Here is a 17,497-nt window from a genome sequence, read left to right as displayed (position 1 = left end):
TGTCCTTTTATCATTGGTTTATTTCACTTAGCATGATGTTTATCTATTTATCTGTTGGTGGACATGGGCTGTTTCTACCTTTTGGCTATTGTGAATAATGCTACAATGAACACTCACTGGCATACAAGCATCTGTTTGAGATGCTGCTTTCAATTATTTTGTTATTTACCTAGGAGGGGAATTGCTGGATCATATGGTAATTATATTTTTAGCTTTTTGAGCAACCACCAAGCAGTTTTCTGTAGTGGCTGTACCATTTTACATTCCTGCCAGCAATGCAAAAGTGTTCTAATTTCTCTACATTCTCACCAATATTTGTTATTCTCCAATAGCCATCCTAATGGGGGTGACATGATATCTCGTGGTTTTGATTTGTATTTCCATAATGACTAGTGATGTTAAGCATCTTTTCATGTGGTTATTGGCCATTTGTATATCTTCTTTAGACGATGTCTATTCAAGTCCTTTGCCCATTTTTGAATTTGTTTGTTTTTTGTTGCTGAGTTGTAGGAATTCTTTAGGTATTCTGGATATTAGTCCCTCCTTAGATATATGATTTGCAAATATTTTCTCCCATTTTGTGAGCTGTCTTTTTACTCTCTTAATAGTGTTCTTTGATGCACAAATTTTTTATTTTGATGAAGTCCAATTTATCTATTTTTTCTTTTGTTACCTGTTCTTTTAATGTCATACTTAAGAAATCATTGCCTTCTCCAAGATTATGAAGATTTCCATCTATGTTTTCTTCTAAAAGTTTTATAGTTTTAACTTTTAAATTTAAATCTTTGATCCTTTTTACTTAATTTTGTATATGATGTAAGGTAAGGGTCCAACTTCATTCTTTTGCATGTGGATATTCAGTTTTCTCAGCACCATTTTTTGAAAAGACTATCTTTTCCCCATTAAATGGTCTTTGCACTCTTGTTGAAAATCAACCGAATATATATGTGAAGGTGTATTTCTGGGCTTTCTATTCTATTTCATTGGTCTATATGTCTATTCTTATGCCAGCACCACACTGTTTTGATTACAGTACCTTTGTAGTACATTTTGGAAATCAGAAAGTTTGAGTCCTCCAACTTTGTTCTTCTTTTCCAAGATCATTTTGGCTATTCAGGGTCCCTTGAGATTCCATATAAATTTTAGGATGGGTTTTTCTATTTCTCTTATAAAACACCATTGGGATTTTCACTGGGATTACACTGAATCTGTAGAACACTTTGGGTAGTATTGCCATTTTAACAGTATTAAGTTCTCCAATCAAAGAACATGGAATGTCTTTCTATTTATTTAGGTCTTTTAAATTTCTTTCAGCAATGTTTTTCAGCAAGAAGAAATCAGGTGGCACCTTCAGCACTTCACTTGGAAATTTTTTCTGCTAAATATTACAGTTCATCATTTACAAGTTCTGCTTTCCATCCAAATACGGTTTATGATTTCACTAAGCTTCCCACAACTATTTAACAAAGATTCCTTTTACTCCTGGTTTCCAATAACATGTTCCTAATTTTCTTCTGAGCCCTCAATAGCAGCATTCTTTTTTTTTTTTTTTTTAATAACTTTATTTATTTATTTTTGGCTGTGTTGGGTCTTCGTTTCTGTGCAAGGGCTTTCTCTAGTTGTGGCGAGTGGGGGCCACTCTTCATCGCGGTGCGCGGGCCTCTCACTGTCGCAGCCTCTCTTGTTGCGGAGCACAGGCTCCAGACGCGCAGGCTCAGTAGTTGTGGCTCACGGGCTTAGTTGCTCCGTGGCATGTGGGATCTTCCCAGACCAGGGCTCGAACCCGTGTCCCCTGCACTGGCAGGCAGATTCTCAACCACTGCGCCACCAGGGAAGCCCAATAGCAGCATTCTTAATGTCCAAATTTCTGCTAACAGTTGTTTGAAGGTAGTTTTGGCTTTTTCTATTATGCTCCCTGACATTCTTCCAGCCTTTGCTCACTGCCCAATTCCAAAGCCATTTCCACATTTTTAGGATTTGTTACAGCAGTACCTCTCACTCTTGATACCAATATTTAGTAGTTTTCTATTGCTGCCATAACAAATCACCACAGACTTAATGGCTTAGAACAAAACAAATTTATTATCTCACAGTTCTGTAGGCCCAAAATCCAACATGGATGTCATTGGGCTAAAATCAAGGCATTAGCAGGGCTGTGTTCCTTTCTGGACACTCTAGGGGAGAATGTGTCCTTGGTCATTCAGGTTATTGGCAGAAGTTAGATCATAGTGGTTGAAGGACTGAGGTTTCTGTTTTCTTGCTGGCTATCACCCAAGGGTCATTCCCAGCTTCTAGAGGCCATCTGAATTCCTTGGATCTTTGGGTGGTGGAAGATCTCTTCCACCACCTTCAAAGCCAGCAGCAGAGGATTAGTACCTCTCACACTTTGAATCCGACCAACTCTCCTGCCCTCCTCTTCCACTTTTAAGAGCTCATGCAATTACACTTGGCCCACCAAAATAATCCAGAATAATCTTCCCATTTTAATGTCTTTAACTTAATTCCATCTGTAAAATCCTCTTTGCCATGTACTGTAAAATATTCACAGATTCCAAGGACATCTTGAGGGCTATTATCCTGCCTACCACAGCCTCCCTAGGAGACACCAACTCCTGTCCCTTCCCAGCCTGCCCTCTCCTGTGCTCCAGAATTCCTTCTTTCCCCTGAAATCCTGACCATCTTATAGTTCATGGAACAGGTCAAGGTCTCTTTCCCCACCTGGCCCTTGTATGTGCTTATCCTTCTGACTGGAGCACTCTCCCCGTCCTCTCATCACCCCACTCACCCTTCAGGTCCCAGCAGTCAGCCCACACCAGCCCTACTCCAACTGGCTCAGCACAACTCTCTGCAGAGGAATTGAGTTTTTGAGTCTGCTTCATCACCACCTCTACCCTCCCCTATTTGTGAGTTGGTGTGGGAGGAGCCTGTTCTGTTCATCAGCAGATCCTGATGCCTATGGTAGAAGGAAGGGAGGAAGCAGGTGAGGGCCCCTTTGGGGAGGTTCAGCCCTCATCCCACTTCCAGGAGCTTCAGAGCAAGGGCCACTTAGGTGCCAGAGCATGTTTGAGATGTCACAAAGATGAAGGCAGCCAGGGCCCTCCCTCTACCCCCAGCCCCAGCTCAGGCCCCGCAGGCTCAACCAGGAGCCCTAGCTGACTCAGCCAGGTGGTCACCTCTGGGCTGCCCTCTCTGGACCACCCACATCTGCCCTGATGGCCAAGTCTTCTCCCAACACACTGGGGGCCCCTGAGGAGCCCCAGAAGAGCAGTTGTATTTATGAGTGGGATCCCTAGAGAGGAGGGGTCAGTTGGTGTGGGCAATGGAGCAGTGTGAGCCAGCCTGGGGCCCACCTACCCAGCCATCAATGGGCACCGAGGCCTCGATGGGTGTGCTGGCTCTAAAAGTAGAAAAGGGGCACAGGGTTCAGACAGGCCTGGAGAGAGTAAGACACACAGGCCTGAGCCTGGCCCAGAGCCTCAGGCCATCCCCGCCCCAACAGGCCACCAGGCAAAGAGAGCAGTATGTTGGGTCACCCGCTCTGGGCAGGAGTCTCCTTTATTTGGGTTCGCTGCTGGGTGGCTAGACGCTGCAGATGGCCCTCAATATGGACCAGGAGGGCATCCAGCATGTGCAGGACCCCAAGGAGTAGGGCACGGTCTGAGATCGGGGCCCGTCGTTTCCAGGGTGCACAGGGGTTAGCCGTCACCTGCGGATGCTGAGGATAGGACCAAGAGGCAGGAGTGAGAACAGAGGAACGGGACAGAGGTGTGGTGGGAAGGGGGACTTAGGGTGATGGAGGATCGTGGAGGGTCTGTTGTGGCCTAGTATGGTCATGGGGCCCATGGAGGCTGGATGAGGAATAGGGATAATAAAGAGGGAGGATGGGGCAGGGTACTACCCATGGGAAATGGCCAGGGACTGTTGGGTGTGGACAGATGTAGGGACCCTGGGGTGTGAGTGATGGGGGAGGGGCAGCAGGAGGCCCACAAGACATGAGTGGGAGGATGGGTAGAGAATTATGAGCTCATTGGGTATGAACAGAGGTAGGAGGCTGTGGGGACAGAGCAGTGCCACGCTCACCTCACTCTTAGTGGCCTGTGAGCGCCGCCGTTGCATCACCGCACGGCTGAGCATCAGCATCATGGTAGTGGCGACGGTGACCCCAGCCACTGGGTAGATGCGGTTCACCCCCAGGCCCATCCAATGGCCAGGACAGCCCAGGCTGCCCTTGCAACCCTCCAGGCTGTTTGGCTGGCACCCCCAGGGCTGTAAGTCCAGCCCCACCTGGTACCACAGGGGCCGTGACCAGGTGTGGGTGCGGACAGGCATCGCTAGCAGAAGCAGCCATGGCAGGAAGGACTGTGCGTGCAGCATGGCTGCTGCAAGTACTAGGGGCCGGAACCTGGGCGCCTGGCAACGGACAAACACTCCTCCCCCAGGGGCAGGTGAGGCAGTAGGTTCCAGCTGGGCCCACGGCTTTCAGGAGGGGCGGCCTGGCCAGAAAATATGGGGCGGGGGGCGGGATTCCAGGGCCGGGGAGGAGGGCAGGCTTGGGGGCCCAGGAATGAGAGAATGCCTCCTTCCCCCTCTCCTTCCTCCTCACCTAACATACAAACCCTAAAATTCTAACACCCACAGCTCCTAATGCTGCTCTCCACCAGTGGCAGCACCAACCACAGGCCAACCAAGCTAAGCACACAGAGCTGCTCCCTGCTCCCCTATGCCCAGACTCAGCCCCATGGTCCACGTCGCAGCAGAGTGAGCACTCAGAAATGTGGGCGCGCACTCTCTGAATAAAGCCTGAAGGCTCACCCTGGCCTGTGAGGTGCTCAGTGCTCTGGTCTCCCCTCCTGCCTCTTGTAGGCCTCCCTGGTGTTCCTTGAACACACCTGCTGTTCCCTACACTAGGAGCACTGTCCTAGAAAGAGAACTCTCACGGCTGGATTTCAGCTCAAGTGTCACCTGCTCCCTGAGTCTCCCTCCCATGACCATCCTGGGTAACACAGTCCCTTCTCTTTCACGTGACCCTGTTTTATTTATTTATTTGGCCGCATTGTGGCATGTGGGATCTTAGTTCCCCAACCAGGGATTGAACCCGTGCGCCCTGCAATGGAAGCGCAGAGTCTTAACCACTGGACTGCCAGGGAATTCCTGACCCTGTTTCATTTTCTTCAAAGCATTTCCAAGTACAGGTATACCTTGGAGATACTGTGCTTCGGTTCTAGACCACCACAATAAAGCGAGTTGCACAAATTTTTCAGTTTCCCGGTGCATATAAAAGTTATGTTTACACTACACTGTAGTCTATTAAGCATGCAATAGCATTATGTCTAAAAAAAAGTACATACCTTAATTTAAAAAAACACTTTATTGCTAAAAATTGCTAACCATCATCTGAGCCTTCAGCGAGTCACAGTAGTAACATCAAAGATCACTGATCACAGATCCTCCTAACAAATATAATAATAATGAAAAAGTTTGAAATACTTCGAGAATTACCACAATGTGACAGTGACATGCGGTGAGCAAATGATGCTGGAAAAATGGCACCAAAAGACTTGATTGACTCAGGGTTGCCATAAACTTTCAATTTGTAAAAAACACAGTATCGGCGAAGTGCAATAAAACAAGGTCTGCCTGTATCTGCAAGTTCATGTTTGAGGTTTACCTTCCACTCCAGTACATAGGTTCACTTAACCAGTATTTACCAAGCACTTCCTTGTGCCCGGCGCTGTTCCTGGTGCCTGGAGGCAGTGTGACAAAGGGCCCTGACTTCCTGGGCAGGGTTTTGGGGGTGGGGAAAGGACAGATGATTTGTGAACACAGAGCAGGGCACTAACACAGGCCAGGATAGAAACAGCCAGGCAAGGGGTGCCTCTGTGACTTGCAGGGCAGGGCAGCCTCTGTCCACTGGTCCAGCACAGAGCCCAGGGCCTGGTCGGGACCTGCGAACGGCAGGCTCACTTGTTTTGGCAGGTCACGTGAGCCCAGCACTGTTGCAAGCTGTTTGTGGCATTTACTCATTTAATACTCATTGAGGAACCTGTGAAGTGGGTACTATTACCATTTCTGCTCTCCTGATGAGGATACTGAGGCCCAGAAAGGTTCGATCCCCCCCTACCCTGGCCCCCAGTCACTCAGTATCAGCTGGCCTGAAGGCCCATTGCTGCCCACTGGGCCACATGCCCAGATGTTGGTGTTTTATGGCAGAAATCAACACGTGGTTCTTGGCTGATGGTGACCTGCAAAGCCCAGGTGATCTAATTATACAAATAAGCATTTTTCCCAGGTAAATCAATCATGCACATTCTTTCCTTTCTTTTCTTTTCTTTTGGCTGCACCATGCTGCTTGTGCGATCTTAGTTCCCCAACCAGGGATCGATCGAACCCTCACCCTTGACAGTGAAAGCATTGAGTCCTAACCACTAGACTGCCAGGGAATTCCCATATTCTTACTTCTCAATGCAGACTGGCAACACCTGTGAATACCCTGTGCTTCCTCGGCTGGTTGCTCAGGTGTTCACACCACACCCTCCAGGGGCTGCCCAGTAGTGCCAGGCCTGCTCTGCATCTTATCAGGGGTCCCTGAGAACAGGTCATTCCTGAGAAGCAGCTCTGATTCCAACCATTTTACAGCCGAGGACACAGGTGCCGAGGGCTGCGCGTGGCTGGGGAGGAACTTGGACCTGGGACGCCCCCATCCTGGGCCTAGCCCCGCAGCTCTCCCTCCTGCTCCACACTCCCCCTGCCTGACCCTGCCCTCCCCGAACTTTCCCCCCAACTTCCGACCCCAATTCCCACTTTGGGGCATAAGAAGGGTCAGGAGCCAGGGCTGTGGATTATACCCTTGCCCCTGCCAAGCCCCCACCAAGCCACAGCAGAGCCTGGCATTGGGCAAACAAATCTTTATTCCTGAGGCTAAAAACATGCATGCTCCTCCAACTCGGCCAGTGCCTTATCCCAGGCCTAGAGCACTGAACTTGGAGTCCCAGGACCTCCATCCCTGAGTTATGTGCGTGTGTACGGAGGGGACTCCCAGGTGACATCTGGAGGCAGCCCAGGGGTAGGGGGTCCTCACGGGTACCCTGTCGCAACCTCCAGAGGTGGGCAGTCTCAGGCAAGGTGGCAGCACGGTCAGAGTTTGGTAACCTGGGCAGGGAGAGGAGGAGAGGCTCCTGTCAGTTTCCGAAGGACATATTACCCCCTCCCCTGGGAGCAGCTTCCTCTAAAGGCAGGAGGGGAAGGCAGTGGATCCACTGGGGGCAGACCTAATCAGAGCCATCGAGGAAGGGTGGACTTCCTGGAAATGGGGTCAGGATGGGACAAGCAGTAGATAAACAAAAAGAGCTCAGCAACAGAGGTCAGCTCACCAAAACAGGGTTGACAGGGCTGGACCTCGGGTGTTGGAGTGCAAAGATGACAGCATCGTGAACAGAGGCAAAGAGATGCTGCTTGGTGATAGATGCATCGAAGAAGTGTCCCACCTCAAGCTGCGTGACCACGGGAGCTGTAGGCAAGGAGTTGGTCTCCCCTGACCCGCAGAACCCCCAGGAACCTCCAGGCACTGGCGGAATGTCATCCTGACCACCACCCCTGAGGCTTATAGCTAAACCCCAACTCTTGACCCTTGACCCCTCCCTCCCAGGACACCTCTGACCTCCAGTTTCAGAGAAAGACTTTTTCCTTGTGCTGCCTGGCAGATTCCTTGGCCAGAATCCCCACCCCCTCCCCAGACCGCTCTTGCTGTCTGCACCCCACGCACAGTGGCAGGCGGCCATGTACACCTCCACCTCGATCTCCCGGAAGTCACGGAAAATCTGTGGCAGAAAAGGGGGCCAGACTCAGAGGGAGGCTCAGGGGCTCCGAGGGGGGACTTGGGCAGGCTTGGTGGGGGGGAGCTCAGAGGGTTGGGGGTTAGGCTCAGAGGGCTCTTGGAGTTAGTTATGGGGTCAGGGTTGAAGGGCCTTGTCCTCCCCCAAGGCCCTTCTTAGGGGTGCCCCCAGCCCCTTACATTCTTCAGGCTCTTGAGACACACAGTGTCCACGAAGGAAAGGGAGCTCAGGTCCAGGATGAGGCTGTGGAAATCTGGCTGAGGCAGGCCCAGGGTCTTCAGTGAGGACATGTCTGGGGCCTTGGCATCTTCTTGACCCCTGGCTGCTGTATCCTCTAGCTCAGTCCCTGCGCTCACCTGCTGGGAAACCAGACACACTGCAAGGGCCGCCCACGGAGGGTAAAGGCAGGGAACATACACAGACGTGCAGAGACACACAGGATCAGACGTGTAAACGGCCACGTATATGGGACATGCAGTGGACACATGAGGATATGGAGACAGGGAGCCTGTATGTAAAGACAGGAGGGACACATGGGGACACACAGGAGAGGGTGCCCAGACTCCGGGAGCACACACAGATATGCATCTACTGCTCTGTTACCTCCTGGGCCCATACTTAACAGGGACACTTAAGAAGGAAGGGCATCAGAGACCACGCCCCATCCTCAGTCAGCCAGAGTGACTGACTGAGGATGGGGACAAACCAGAAGAGACATATGGGGCTTCCCTGGTGGCGCAGTGGTTGAGAGTCTGCCTGCCAATGCAGGGGACACGGGTTCGAGCCCTGGTCTGGGAAGATCCCACATGCCGCAGAGCAACTGGGCCCGTGAGCCACAACTACTGAGCCTGCGCGTCTGGAGCCTGTGCTCCGCAACAAGAGAGGCCCGCGCATCGCGATGAAGAGTGGCCCCCGCTCGCCGTGACTAGAGAAAGCCCTCGCACAGAAACGAAGACCCAACACAGACAAAAATAAATTAATTAATTAGTTTAATAAATAAATAAATACATTTATTAAAAAAAAAAAAGAAGAGACACATGGACACACGTGCACACACAGATATCCTGGCACCCTGCCTGAGTCTTTTTTGGGGGGAGGGGGGCGCTGCACGGCATGTGGAACTTCCCTGACCAGGGATGGAACCCATGGCCCCTGCACTGGGAGCGTAGAGTCTTAACCACTGGCCTGCCAGGGAAGTCCTGCCTGAGCCTCTAATTGAGATTCGTGTCCCCTTTGATCCCAGATTTTTCCCACATGCCCAATCCCTTCCCTCTGCCCATGAACACAGACTGCAGGGTCTTGTAGAATTCACAAATTCAAGGTCTTTGGCTAGGCCTCAGATTACAGATCAGAGAGCCAGAAGCAGAATTCTATGGCATATCACTAGAGATCTCCCTGCAGAGCACCTGATCCATCACTCCACTCCACACATGGGCACTCTCATCCCTGCAGCTCATGGTTGGCCGCTCTCCCACCTCCAGCCTCACCTTGGCCTTGGAGCCCTCCACATCGTTGCTCTCGATGTCTGTGACACTGGTGTTGACATTGATGGAAATGGAAGTGCCTTTGGAGGCGGCAGCCTAGGCCAGGAAAGAGGGGGACCAGGAAAGAGGTGTCCCAGCTGTCATATGACAACCAGGCCAGGCAGGTGGACCAGGAGCTGAAGCTTGGGACCAGGGCAGCCAGGCTGAAGGCTGTGGGGTTTTGACCTACTTTGGGAAGAGGACTGTGATGGTTCACGCCATCATTGGCTTAGGAGGCAGGAGAAAAACAAAACTGCCCCCAGAACCCTGACCTGCAGGGTCGCTGGGGGCATCAGGGAGAGAGGAGGAGGGATGAAGAATGAGGGTGAGAAGCCAGGAGGCTAGGAGAAAGGACGGGTGGGGTCAGAAGGGCCCCTGCCTGTTTCGGGAGCTTATTCTCTTTCTGAAGTCGCTTCAGCTTTAGCTCCTGCTTCCTGAGCAGTTTCTTCTTCTGGGAGATGAGGTGGTCCACGTTCACACCGCACTAGAGCAAAGGGCAGGGCAGGGGATGTGGACACTGGGGAGGTGAGAGACTGTCTGCCCCTCCCGCTGTGGACCCCAGGCCTCACCCTCTGCTTCAGCGTGTCACTGTAGAGCTCAGCGTTGGCAAAGTACATGGTGGCCGAGGAGCGGAAGACCTTCACGCCGGGGACCTCCCTGGCCTGGGGATGGGTCAGGTTGGGGGTGGCTGAGCCCTCGTCTCTCCTAGCTGCATCTTGTTCTCTTTCTTTCCTCCCCTGTGTACCCCAGTACCTGCCATCACCAACCCTCTGCTTCCCAGCCAACAGAGGCCCGGCCTGCGGCCCGTGCCCTCCCAGAAGCTGGTGGGGTCATCCTGACCCCTCAGCTGGGCCTGTCAGAGCTGCTGCTTCTTCCTCCAGGGCATCCTGAACCTCTCCCACCTCATCTCCCCTGTCCTTCTGCCAATACCCAGGCCAGGTTTCAATGGCTCTTAGCTTCCACTTGGGTCTCCAGCCCCAGCACTGGGGTCTGTTTTCTGTATGTGGACAGAGAGACCCTCCTCAGCTGCCAGCCCAGCCAAGCCTTCCCCGGCTCCCACCCCGCTCAGGACACTCCAGGTCTCTGCTCAGCCTCTGGGCCTGAACGATGTCCCTGCGCCACCCCCCACCTCCCTTTCCATCCAGCTGAGCTTCTCCCCTCATGTCCTTCCCTCACTCTGCCTCATCATACTATGCTCAGCCTTCAAGGCTCCATCAGGGAAAATGAGCTTGTTTTACTCCAGAGCCCCCACCTTTGTTCCCAGGGCTTGACGTGAGACTTCTCAGAAGGTAAAGGACAGAGATTCAGTAACCCCACTGATGAGGTCAGCAAACAGCCTCCCCCTACATCCTCGTGCCCCAGATCCTGCCCCTCTACATTCCTGACCCAGGGCTACTCTGCAGGATGGGGCTTGTACTGCGGCCTCTAAGACAGACTCCTCCCCCAGGCCCTAAGGCCCCTACTCTGAGTATGGGGGTCAGAGACCCAAATTCCTCCCTCGAAATTCCAAGGACCAAAGCACCCTTAGCGCCCCACCCCCGTGTCCTTGCCAAGTACGCAAGGACCTGATAAGGGATGGCCCAGTCTGCCTCTGTCCCACCCCATCCACGCCATCCTCTGGCTTAGCCCCTGCCACTCACTTCTGAGTACTCTGCCACGTCTCTGTAAATATCTGTGTCTGGCACCTGCCCCAGGACAGAGTAGTGGGGCCTGTGAAAGAGAGAGTGTGAGAAGAGGGGGGCATTAGGAGAGGGGGCAATGAGGGGGTTCTAAGGAGCCTTGGGTCACCCCCCAAGATGTGGGAAAGCTGGGGGAAACCAGCGTGGACCTCACTCCCTCACCAGCTGGAATGAGGGGGGAACCAAAGGGGTGACTCACAGCTGTGTGCGGACCACCACGAGCAGCAGGGAGAAGACTACCGCAACTGCCAGGCCAAGGTCCAGGTTTAGCAGGATGGTGGCCACAAAGGTCACCAGCCAGATGAGCTAAAAACAGAAGGGTAGTAGTCAACAGGGTCTAGAAGGGTCACTGGGGCTGAAGGCCCTGACCCCACCCCTGGGCTCCCAGGCCTCTCACCAGATCCACTCGATTTGCCTTCCAGAGGGAGCGTATGTCGGTGAACTGCATCAACATGCCCTTCAGGTTCACAATGATGGCAGCAGCCAGGACTGCCTGAGGGAGGGGGAGGGTCACCAGGAGCTACTGAGGGGTGCGGGATGCTGACAACCCTGACCAGCCGGCATGAGCCAGACTGTCCTCAAGCACCTGGGTGTGACCCCGAAGGACACTAGCCACCTCCTGCCCCCGGACCTAACAACTTGGGTCTGACTCTCAAAGATTCTTACCCCTGACTGTCGACTCCAAATCTCAACCCAGAGATCTCAAGCTTGAAAAACAGGGCATGACCCTGTATCCCTCCCCCTCACCCAGGCCTTGACTGACTGATCTGAGTCCCTGGCCTGGCCAAGGCCCTCAAGCCTGGCTGGGTGCGGGATGGCGGCTCACCTTGGGCAGGTCTTGGAAGAGTTCTCCAAGTTTGACGATGATAATGAGGATGAAGAGGGAGGAGATGGCTCCAGCCACCTGTACAGTGGGAGTGAGCGGGCAGATGGGTGGGCGGGAGTGTAGGGGAGAAGGAGGCGAGAGCAGGGGGAAAGGGGGAGAAGGGGGGAGGGAGGAGAGCAGGGGGTAGGACCACCCAGGCAAAGCCGTGTGCGTGCAGATGCACACCCAAGCCCACACCTGCAGCCCACCTGTGTGTTGCCCCCGGTGCTCTCCTGTACCAGGCTCCGAGACATAGAGCAGCTCACAGGGAAGCACTGAAAGATGCCCCCGATGAGGTTACTGAGGCCAAGTGCCACCAGCTCCTGATGGGGGTAGTGCAGGTGTGAGGACACATCACTAGCAGTGCGTGGTCACTGTGTCCAGGCCTATGCATCCCCAACCTCCATCCCCACTCGGTAGCCCCCAAAGACTTGGTCGCTGTCCCATGTGTCCTGCTCTCCCACCCTCAGTCCCCCATGTGGCCCCAGCACATCTGTTTGCTGTTTCCCTGTCTCCCACCTGATACTCCAGCCCCCCAGGCCCTGGGGTCTCTGTACACCCGCCCCCTCCATGTCTCACATCCCATTCCCCAGACCTGGTTGCTGTCCACCCGGTAGCCATGCCTCAGGGCGAAGATCTTCCCCAGCGAGATGGCAATGGCGAACCCAACCACAGCGATGGCGAAGGCATTTCCCACAAGCCTGGCGAACAGCTGGGGGCTGGGGGCCACTGGGGGCACCAGCCTGTGAGGGGCATCTGTGAGGCCAAAGGAACGTTGTGGCCCTGGCCACCCAACCCTCCCTGACCTGACAGGGGCCGGAGCTCACCCTGCAGGGATTTTGCCCACGACATCCACCCCAAATCTGTGCTGCAGTCCCACGCCGTAGGAGATGCCTGTGGCCCCGATGAGCTGCGGGGAGAGGACAGAGTCAGGGGAGGTAGGTGCTGGCACCACCGTTAAGGGGGATGGAGAAATCACTTTGGGTGTAAAGAGAGAGGCCTGAAGCGAAACCTTCAGAGGGGTGGGCAGAAGTCAGCGATAGGGTAAGAGATGGACACCACCATTTTGGGGAAAGGGAGATGCTGTCAGGGGCTGTCGGCTGTGGTCCCCCCAGTCCTCAGTGCCCACGCCAACTAGTCTTTAACTATCTGAGGGACGCCCACACAGCAGGGACTCCTCACTTGCCCTTCCCCCTGCCCCCCCTCCCCTCCACCAGAATTCGAACCGTGAGCAGCTCCCCGGGGAGCGGCATGGGCAGTTGTCGCCGCAGCTTGTCATTCAACAGCTTCACCAGCACGAGCACCACCCCTGCCACAACTGCGGTGACCATGGTGCCGACCACAGTGTGGGGCAGCTTCCAGCAGACCTCCAGTACTGTCTGAGGGGAGGGGGGGTCACAGCCAGCACTCAAGGTCCTGGGCCCACCCACCCTTCCCTCCTCCCACCCTCACTCACATAGATGAGGGACAGTGGCCCAGAGCGGCTGCTCAGATGGAGGCCAAACACATACTTGAGCTGCGAGACGAAGACCTGCACAGACGCGGCTGTGGTATAGGCTCGGACCAGAGGCTCTGACAGATAGGTGACCACGAAGCCAAAATGGATCAGGCCCAGCCCCACCTGTGGGGTGCACAGGGCAGTCAGGGGAGGAGAGGGTCCTGGGGGTGGCCGGGGCAGAGCCCAGGGCAGGTGGGATCAGAGGGGGATGAGTGATGAGGAGGAGGAAGATGGTGATGGCCAGACACTCAGGGGACCTGGCAGATGGGGTGAGGGGTGGGTCTGGCAGTCAGGGGCCTGTACTCCTGACTGCTCCGCACCTGGAAGAGGCCAACAAGGACACTGAGTGTGGAGGCCACCTGCACTCGAGCAGCATCTCTGGCCGCCACATCGACAGTGGAGTTTGAGGCCTGCAGGAAGGCTTCATCTGGAGCCAGTGATTCTGTCACACTGCCCACCATCACGGACATGACAGCAAAGGTGCCTGCGGGGGGAGATCAGGGTGGTCTGAAGGGGAGGGGGCACTGCCCTGCCCTGGAGTCCTGGTCTTAAGGGAGAGGCCAGGAGACACCCAGTTCTAGACCAATATCCTCAGACTTGCTGTGCAAATAGAGGCAGCGCTAGCAGTCAGGTATGAACTCTAAGTTCAAAGGCTCTTGAGTGTGGCTAGAAATGTTGGCCCTGCATCATCTACCTTGTCCCACCTGTGTCCACTGGCTCAGGACCACTCCCCCTGTGAAAAGTGGAATGGGGAAGGGGACATGGTCTGCCTCAGGCTCTCAGGTCTATGCCAAGTCTGGGCCCCTTGAGTTGCTTCACCCACCCATATCCTCCTGGGCCAGGGCCTCTAGGTAATCTGAATCTGTCTCCACGGTCAGAGGCCCAGTCCTGCCTGGAATGACTCTTGGGCCAGTCTCCCACTGGCCTGGCATCAATGCCTCCCTCCCTCTTCCCTGCGTTTCCTTGCCCTGCTCAGCCCTCCCTCACCCTGTCCTCCGTGGGGAATGTGGGCATCCTCCTGGCTCCACTCACCCACGGAGATGTGCCGGGAAGTGCCGAACAGGAAATAGATAAAGACAGGATAGAAGGAGCTGTAGAGGCCAAACACGGGGGGCAGTCCAGCCAGGAGGGCATAGGCCAGGCCTGGAGGTGGAATGGTAGCAATGTAGACTTGGAGGCCAGGGTCTTGAAAGGATGAGGAAATCCCAGCCCTGGGTCATGCGCCATAGTTGCAGGGGCAGGGGTCATGCTTCTGGCTTTTGGCGGAGGGGTGGGGGGAGGCGGGGGCAGGCAGTGGTTCACAGATTACAGGCCAGGGCCTTGAAGGGTCGGGGTCACCATCCAAGGGTTGAGGGGACAGTCTCGAGGTCAAGGGTGGCTCACCCTGTGGTAGCTGCATAATGGCCACACTCAGGCCAGACAACAAGTCACCCAGAAGCCAATCACGCACAGGATACTGGGGTAGCCAGGCCAAAACTGGGAAGTACTGGAGCAGAAGGGCTTGGGCCCGAGCATGGGAGCACCTGGGGACACAAGGGTAGGTATCACAGACAGGGGCTACCTGAGTCCTGCCAGTGCCCCCAGTACCCCCCACCTCAGCCTCACCGAAACCAGGTTCGCCACTGGAGGGTCCCAGTTGCTGAGCTCCGGCTCCCCAGCTCCTCCAGCTGTTCTTGGTTCAGCAGTGGCCGCTCCACATGGTAATCTCGCCTCCTCAGCTCCATTGCCTGCATTGTGGACAGCAGTGCCTGTGCGTCCCTCTGTCTGGGTGGTGAGGCCAGAGACACAGTGAGGGCACTCCTGGCCCAACCTCCCCTAGACCTCCACCTGGGACCACAGAGTCGCCCACCTGACTTTTCTAGATCCCAAGATCTAGGTAGGTCCAACCCCCCAGCTGGCTCCTGCAGGCCCTATGCCCAGGCCCAGGCAGGGGCAGTACCTGAACTTTGGCTGGTGGAAGACTCTTGCTGGGCCAAAGTGCCCCACAAAGAGGCAGCAGGATGAACACAAGCCACACTTCAGTCCAGCCCTGAGTGTTCACCAATCTAGGTTCCAGGCTGACTGTCCCTCCCAGCCCCCTCCTCCCAGCCCCAACGCTTCTCCAGCCAATCCCAGTCCAGTCCGAGTCCTTATCCAGCTGCCCCACGAGCCCAGCGCATGCTGTCTGAGAGCACACGCAAGGAAGGAATCCAGCAAACCAGGCAAGTCTCTCTTCACATGAGAAGCCTCTACGAGAAGGAAAGTGTTGGGGCTAAGATTGCCCCCAGGCCTCCAGCCACAGGGTCCAGGTTGTAGACCTGGACAAGCTCAGGCCTAATCTGGGAAAGCCAGGGGATGGCTCTCACCGGGAGGGAGAGTTTTCCCCCTGGAAAGAGAAGTCCCCATTTCAAGGGGGGACAATCTCACCTGGGAATAGATCTCCGGGAGGATCTCGCCTAAGGAGAAGCTCTCACCTGACAGGAAAGTTTTCACCAGCTAGGTAAGTTCTGTCCTGGGGTGAATCTCTGATCTGCCCAGTGGCTACCACCTGATTAAGGGAAACGATCTCACTTGGGAATAGGAGATCTGGGGGGGAAGGGGTGCAGTTCTTACCTGGGGGAAGCTGTCTCAAAAACAGTTCTCACTTGGGAATAGGAGCTCTTGGAGTGGGGAGCACTTACCTGGGGGAAAGCTTTCACTAGCAGGGAAAGTTTTCACCTGCCAAGAAAGTTCTGATCTGGAGGGTATTCTCACCTAAGGGAAGCTCTGACCTGGGGGAGCTTCCCACCTGTAATGGGAGAAAACTCTCACCTGGGAATGGATCTCAGAGGGGGGAATCTTACCTGGAGGGAAGCTCTCCCCTGCTGGGAAAGGCTTCACCTGTCAGGAAAGTTCTGATCTGTGAGAAGCTCTGACCTACGGTGAGGTTCCCACCCGAGGGTCAGGAGCTCACCTGGAAAGGGCCCCTAACCTGGATGTCCCCGTTGGAGGATGCAGTGGAATGGGTGCGAGGACGATCCTCAGAGACTCTTGGCATTGCCGGCTCACAGAGATCTTCGAGCCCCGTGGCCCCTCCTCTGTGAGTCACTCGAGGTCTTTTAAGGGCTCCCACTCCCGCCACCCCTCCCCCTCCCCCTCCCCCCCGTCGAACCCGTGCTTGGAGGGAGGGGCTTAGATCCTTGACCCCTCCCTCTAGGAGGGCCCAGCGGCCAGAAGGGCCGGAGCGCACAATCCCGGACCAGTTGCATCCCTGGGTGGACCCAGACCCTAGCTACGGACACTCTTGCAGCCACGTCCCGGCCCAAACGCGCCGTACCGGCGCACCTCCTGGGCCGGGGCTCCTCCGCACACAGCCGCCGGGAGGCGGCCCCCGGCTAGCCCTCGGACGGCGCTCGAGCGGCTTTCCGCACAGCCCGCAGGGGCTGGGGTCGCGCCGGCTCCCGCCCCATCCCTCGCTACGGTTGGGCAGCCGCCTGCAGAAAATCGACAAAGCGGTAAACCGAGGCGCGGCAGGCGGGAAATGCCTGCTCCGGACTCGGCGGTACCCTTTCCGAGCTAACCCAAGCCGGGCGCCTGCTCGGGGCCAAGGGGTGGCCCGCGCCTCGCGGACTCGAACACTGGGAACCGGGGCCGCGCCCTGCACTCACCCCGGCGCTTCCGACAGCCCCATGGCGGGTGGGCAAGCCGAGAGGCGGTAGTCCCCACAGCTCGAGCGAGAGGCCGCAGCGGCCCGAAAGGCGGGGCCGGGACGGGGGCGAAGCCTGAGGCGCGCTCCCAGGGGCCAATCCCCGGGCAGGACGGGGAAGGCTTGGGCCAGTCAGCGTGCCGGGGCGGAGCCTAGGGGGCGGTCTCCCGGCTCCGCGAACCCTGAGGAGGGAGATTTAACCCCTTCCTCCCCATGAGCCTTGGCTTGTGCTCCCCCTCGTGGCCAGCCTAGCTCTCCTCCCTGAGCCGGTTGTTATCGCAGAAGTGGGACTAAGGACCCGAGCTGGCCTGGCCGTAGCCGCGGCCCCAGGTCCCTGAGTAGGGTGGGGCCGATACCACCAGGTCCCGGCTTCTTGCGGAGGGTCCCCGCGGGACGCGGAGCAGGATGTCTAGGGTTGCGGTTGGTGACCAGAGCC

At 55.5% G+C, this 17,497-nt stretch overlaps 2 protein-coding genes and 1 long non-coding RNA gene across 16 annotated transcripts; 1 reads left to right on the top strand and 2 right to left on the bottom strand.

Moving 5' to 3' along the window:
* Positions 1-3,529: 3,529 nt before the first annotated feature.
* On the bottom strand, positions 3,530-4,393 carry TMEM89 (transmembrane protein 89). Its single transcript, XM_007168796.2, has 2 exons — positions 4,081-4,393; positions 3,530-3,715 (listed from the first exon to the last, which is right to left on the bottom strand). The coding sequence occupies exons 1-2, from the start codon at positions 4,372-4,374 to the stop codon at positions 3,530-3,532; spliced, it is 480 nt and encodes a 159-aa protein (XP_007168858.1). The 5' UTR covers positions 4,375-4,393.
* Positions 4,394-5,349: 956 nt separating this feature from the next.
* Positions 5,350-17,141, bottom strand: SLC26A6 (solute carrier family 26 member 6). 14 transcript variants are annotated; one of them, XM_057554483.1, is made up of 22 exons: positions 17,024-17,061; positions 16,330-16,453; positions 15,003-15,124; positions 14,781-14,920; positions 14,430-14,540; positions 13,718-13,881; positions 13,356-13,520; positions 13,126-13,278; positions 12,727-12,809; positions 12,495-12,642; positions 12,109-12,222; positions 11,861-11,938; positions 11,432-11,527; positions 11,234-11,340; positions 10,996-11,065; positions 9,925-10,017; positions 9,735-9,839; positions 9,320-9,412; positions 8,012-8,191; positions 7,763-7,817; positions 7,371-7,507; positions 7,001-7,149 (listed from the first exon to the last, which is right to left on the bottom strand). In XM_057554483.1, the coding sequence occupies exons 1-22, from the start codon at positions 17,044-17,046 to the stop codon at positions 7,135-7,137; spliced, it is 2,376 nt and encodes a 791-aa protein (XP_057410466.1). In that variant the 5' UTR covers positions 17,047-17,061; the 3' UTR covers positions 7,001-7,134. The 14 variants fall into 14 exon arrangements, with proteins under 14 accessions (XP_057410455.1, XP_057410456.1, XP_057410458.1 ...); XM_057554484.1 differs by having other exon boundaries at positions 8,012-8,188; XM_057554472.1 differs by lacking the exon at positions 7,763-7,817 and having other exon boundaries at positions 5,350-7,149.
* LOC114236157 (uncharacterized) lies at positions 15,799-16,980 on the top strand. Its single transcript, XR_003622169.2, has 3 exons — positions 15,799-15,876; positions 16,367-16,455; positions 16,573-16,980. It is a non-coding gene; the product is annotated as an uncharacterized LOC114236157 (long non-coding RNA).
* Positions 17,142-17,497: the final 356 nt, after the last annotated feature.

This window comes from Balaenoptera acutorostrata, chromosome 10, assembly GCF_949987535.1.
Source record: "Balaenoptera acutorostrata chromosome 10, mBalAcu1.1, whole genome shotgun sequence".
NCBI lineage: Eukaryota > Metazoa > Chordata > Mammalia > Artiodactyla > Balaenopteridae > Balaenoptera > Balaenoptera acutorostrata.
This window is presented reverse-complemented; position numbering and strand designations above follow the sequence as displayed.

What these genes read in the sequence shown, in the direction of transcription:
- SLC26A6 (XM_057554472.1), bottom strand. Translation starts at nt 17,046, where the DNA reads ATGGGGCTGTCGGAAGCGCCGGG. An exon ending in GGGCTGTCGGAAGCGCCGGG is followed by an intron (nt 16,454 to 17,023) that starts GTGAGTGCAGGG and finishes AGTGACTCACAG; the next exon opens with AGGAGGGGCCACGGGGCTCG. An exon ending in TCCCCGGGGAGCTGCTCACG is followed by an intron (nt 12,810 to 13,125) that starts GTTCGAATTCTG and finishes CTCTCCCCGCAG; the next exon opens with CTCATCGGGGCCACAGGCAT.
- TMEM89 (XM_007168796.2), bottom strand. Translation starts at nt 4,374, where the DNA reads ATGCTGCACGCACAGTCCTTCCTGCCATGGCTGCTTCTGCTAGCGATG. An exon ending in CACAGGCCACTAAGAGTGAG is followed by an intron (nt 3,716 to 4,080) that starts GTGAGCGTGGCA and finishes TCCTATCCTCAG; the next exon opens with CATCCGCAGGTGACGGCTAA.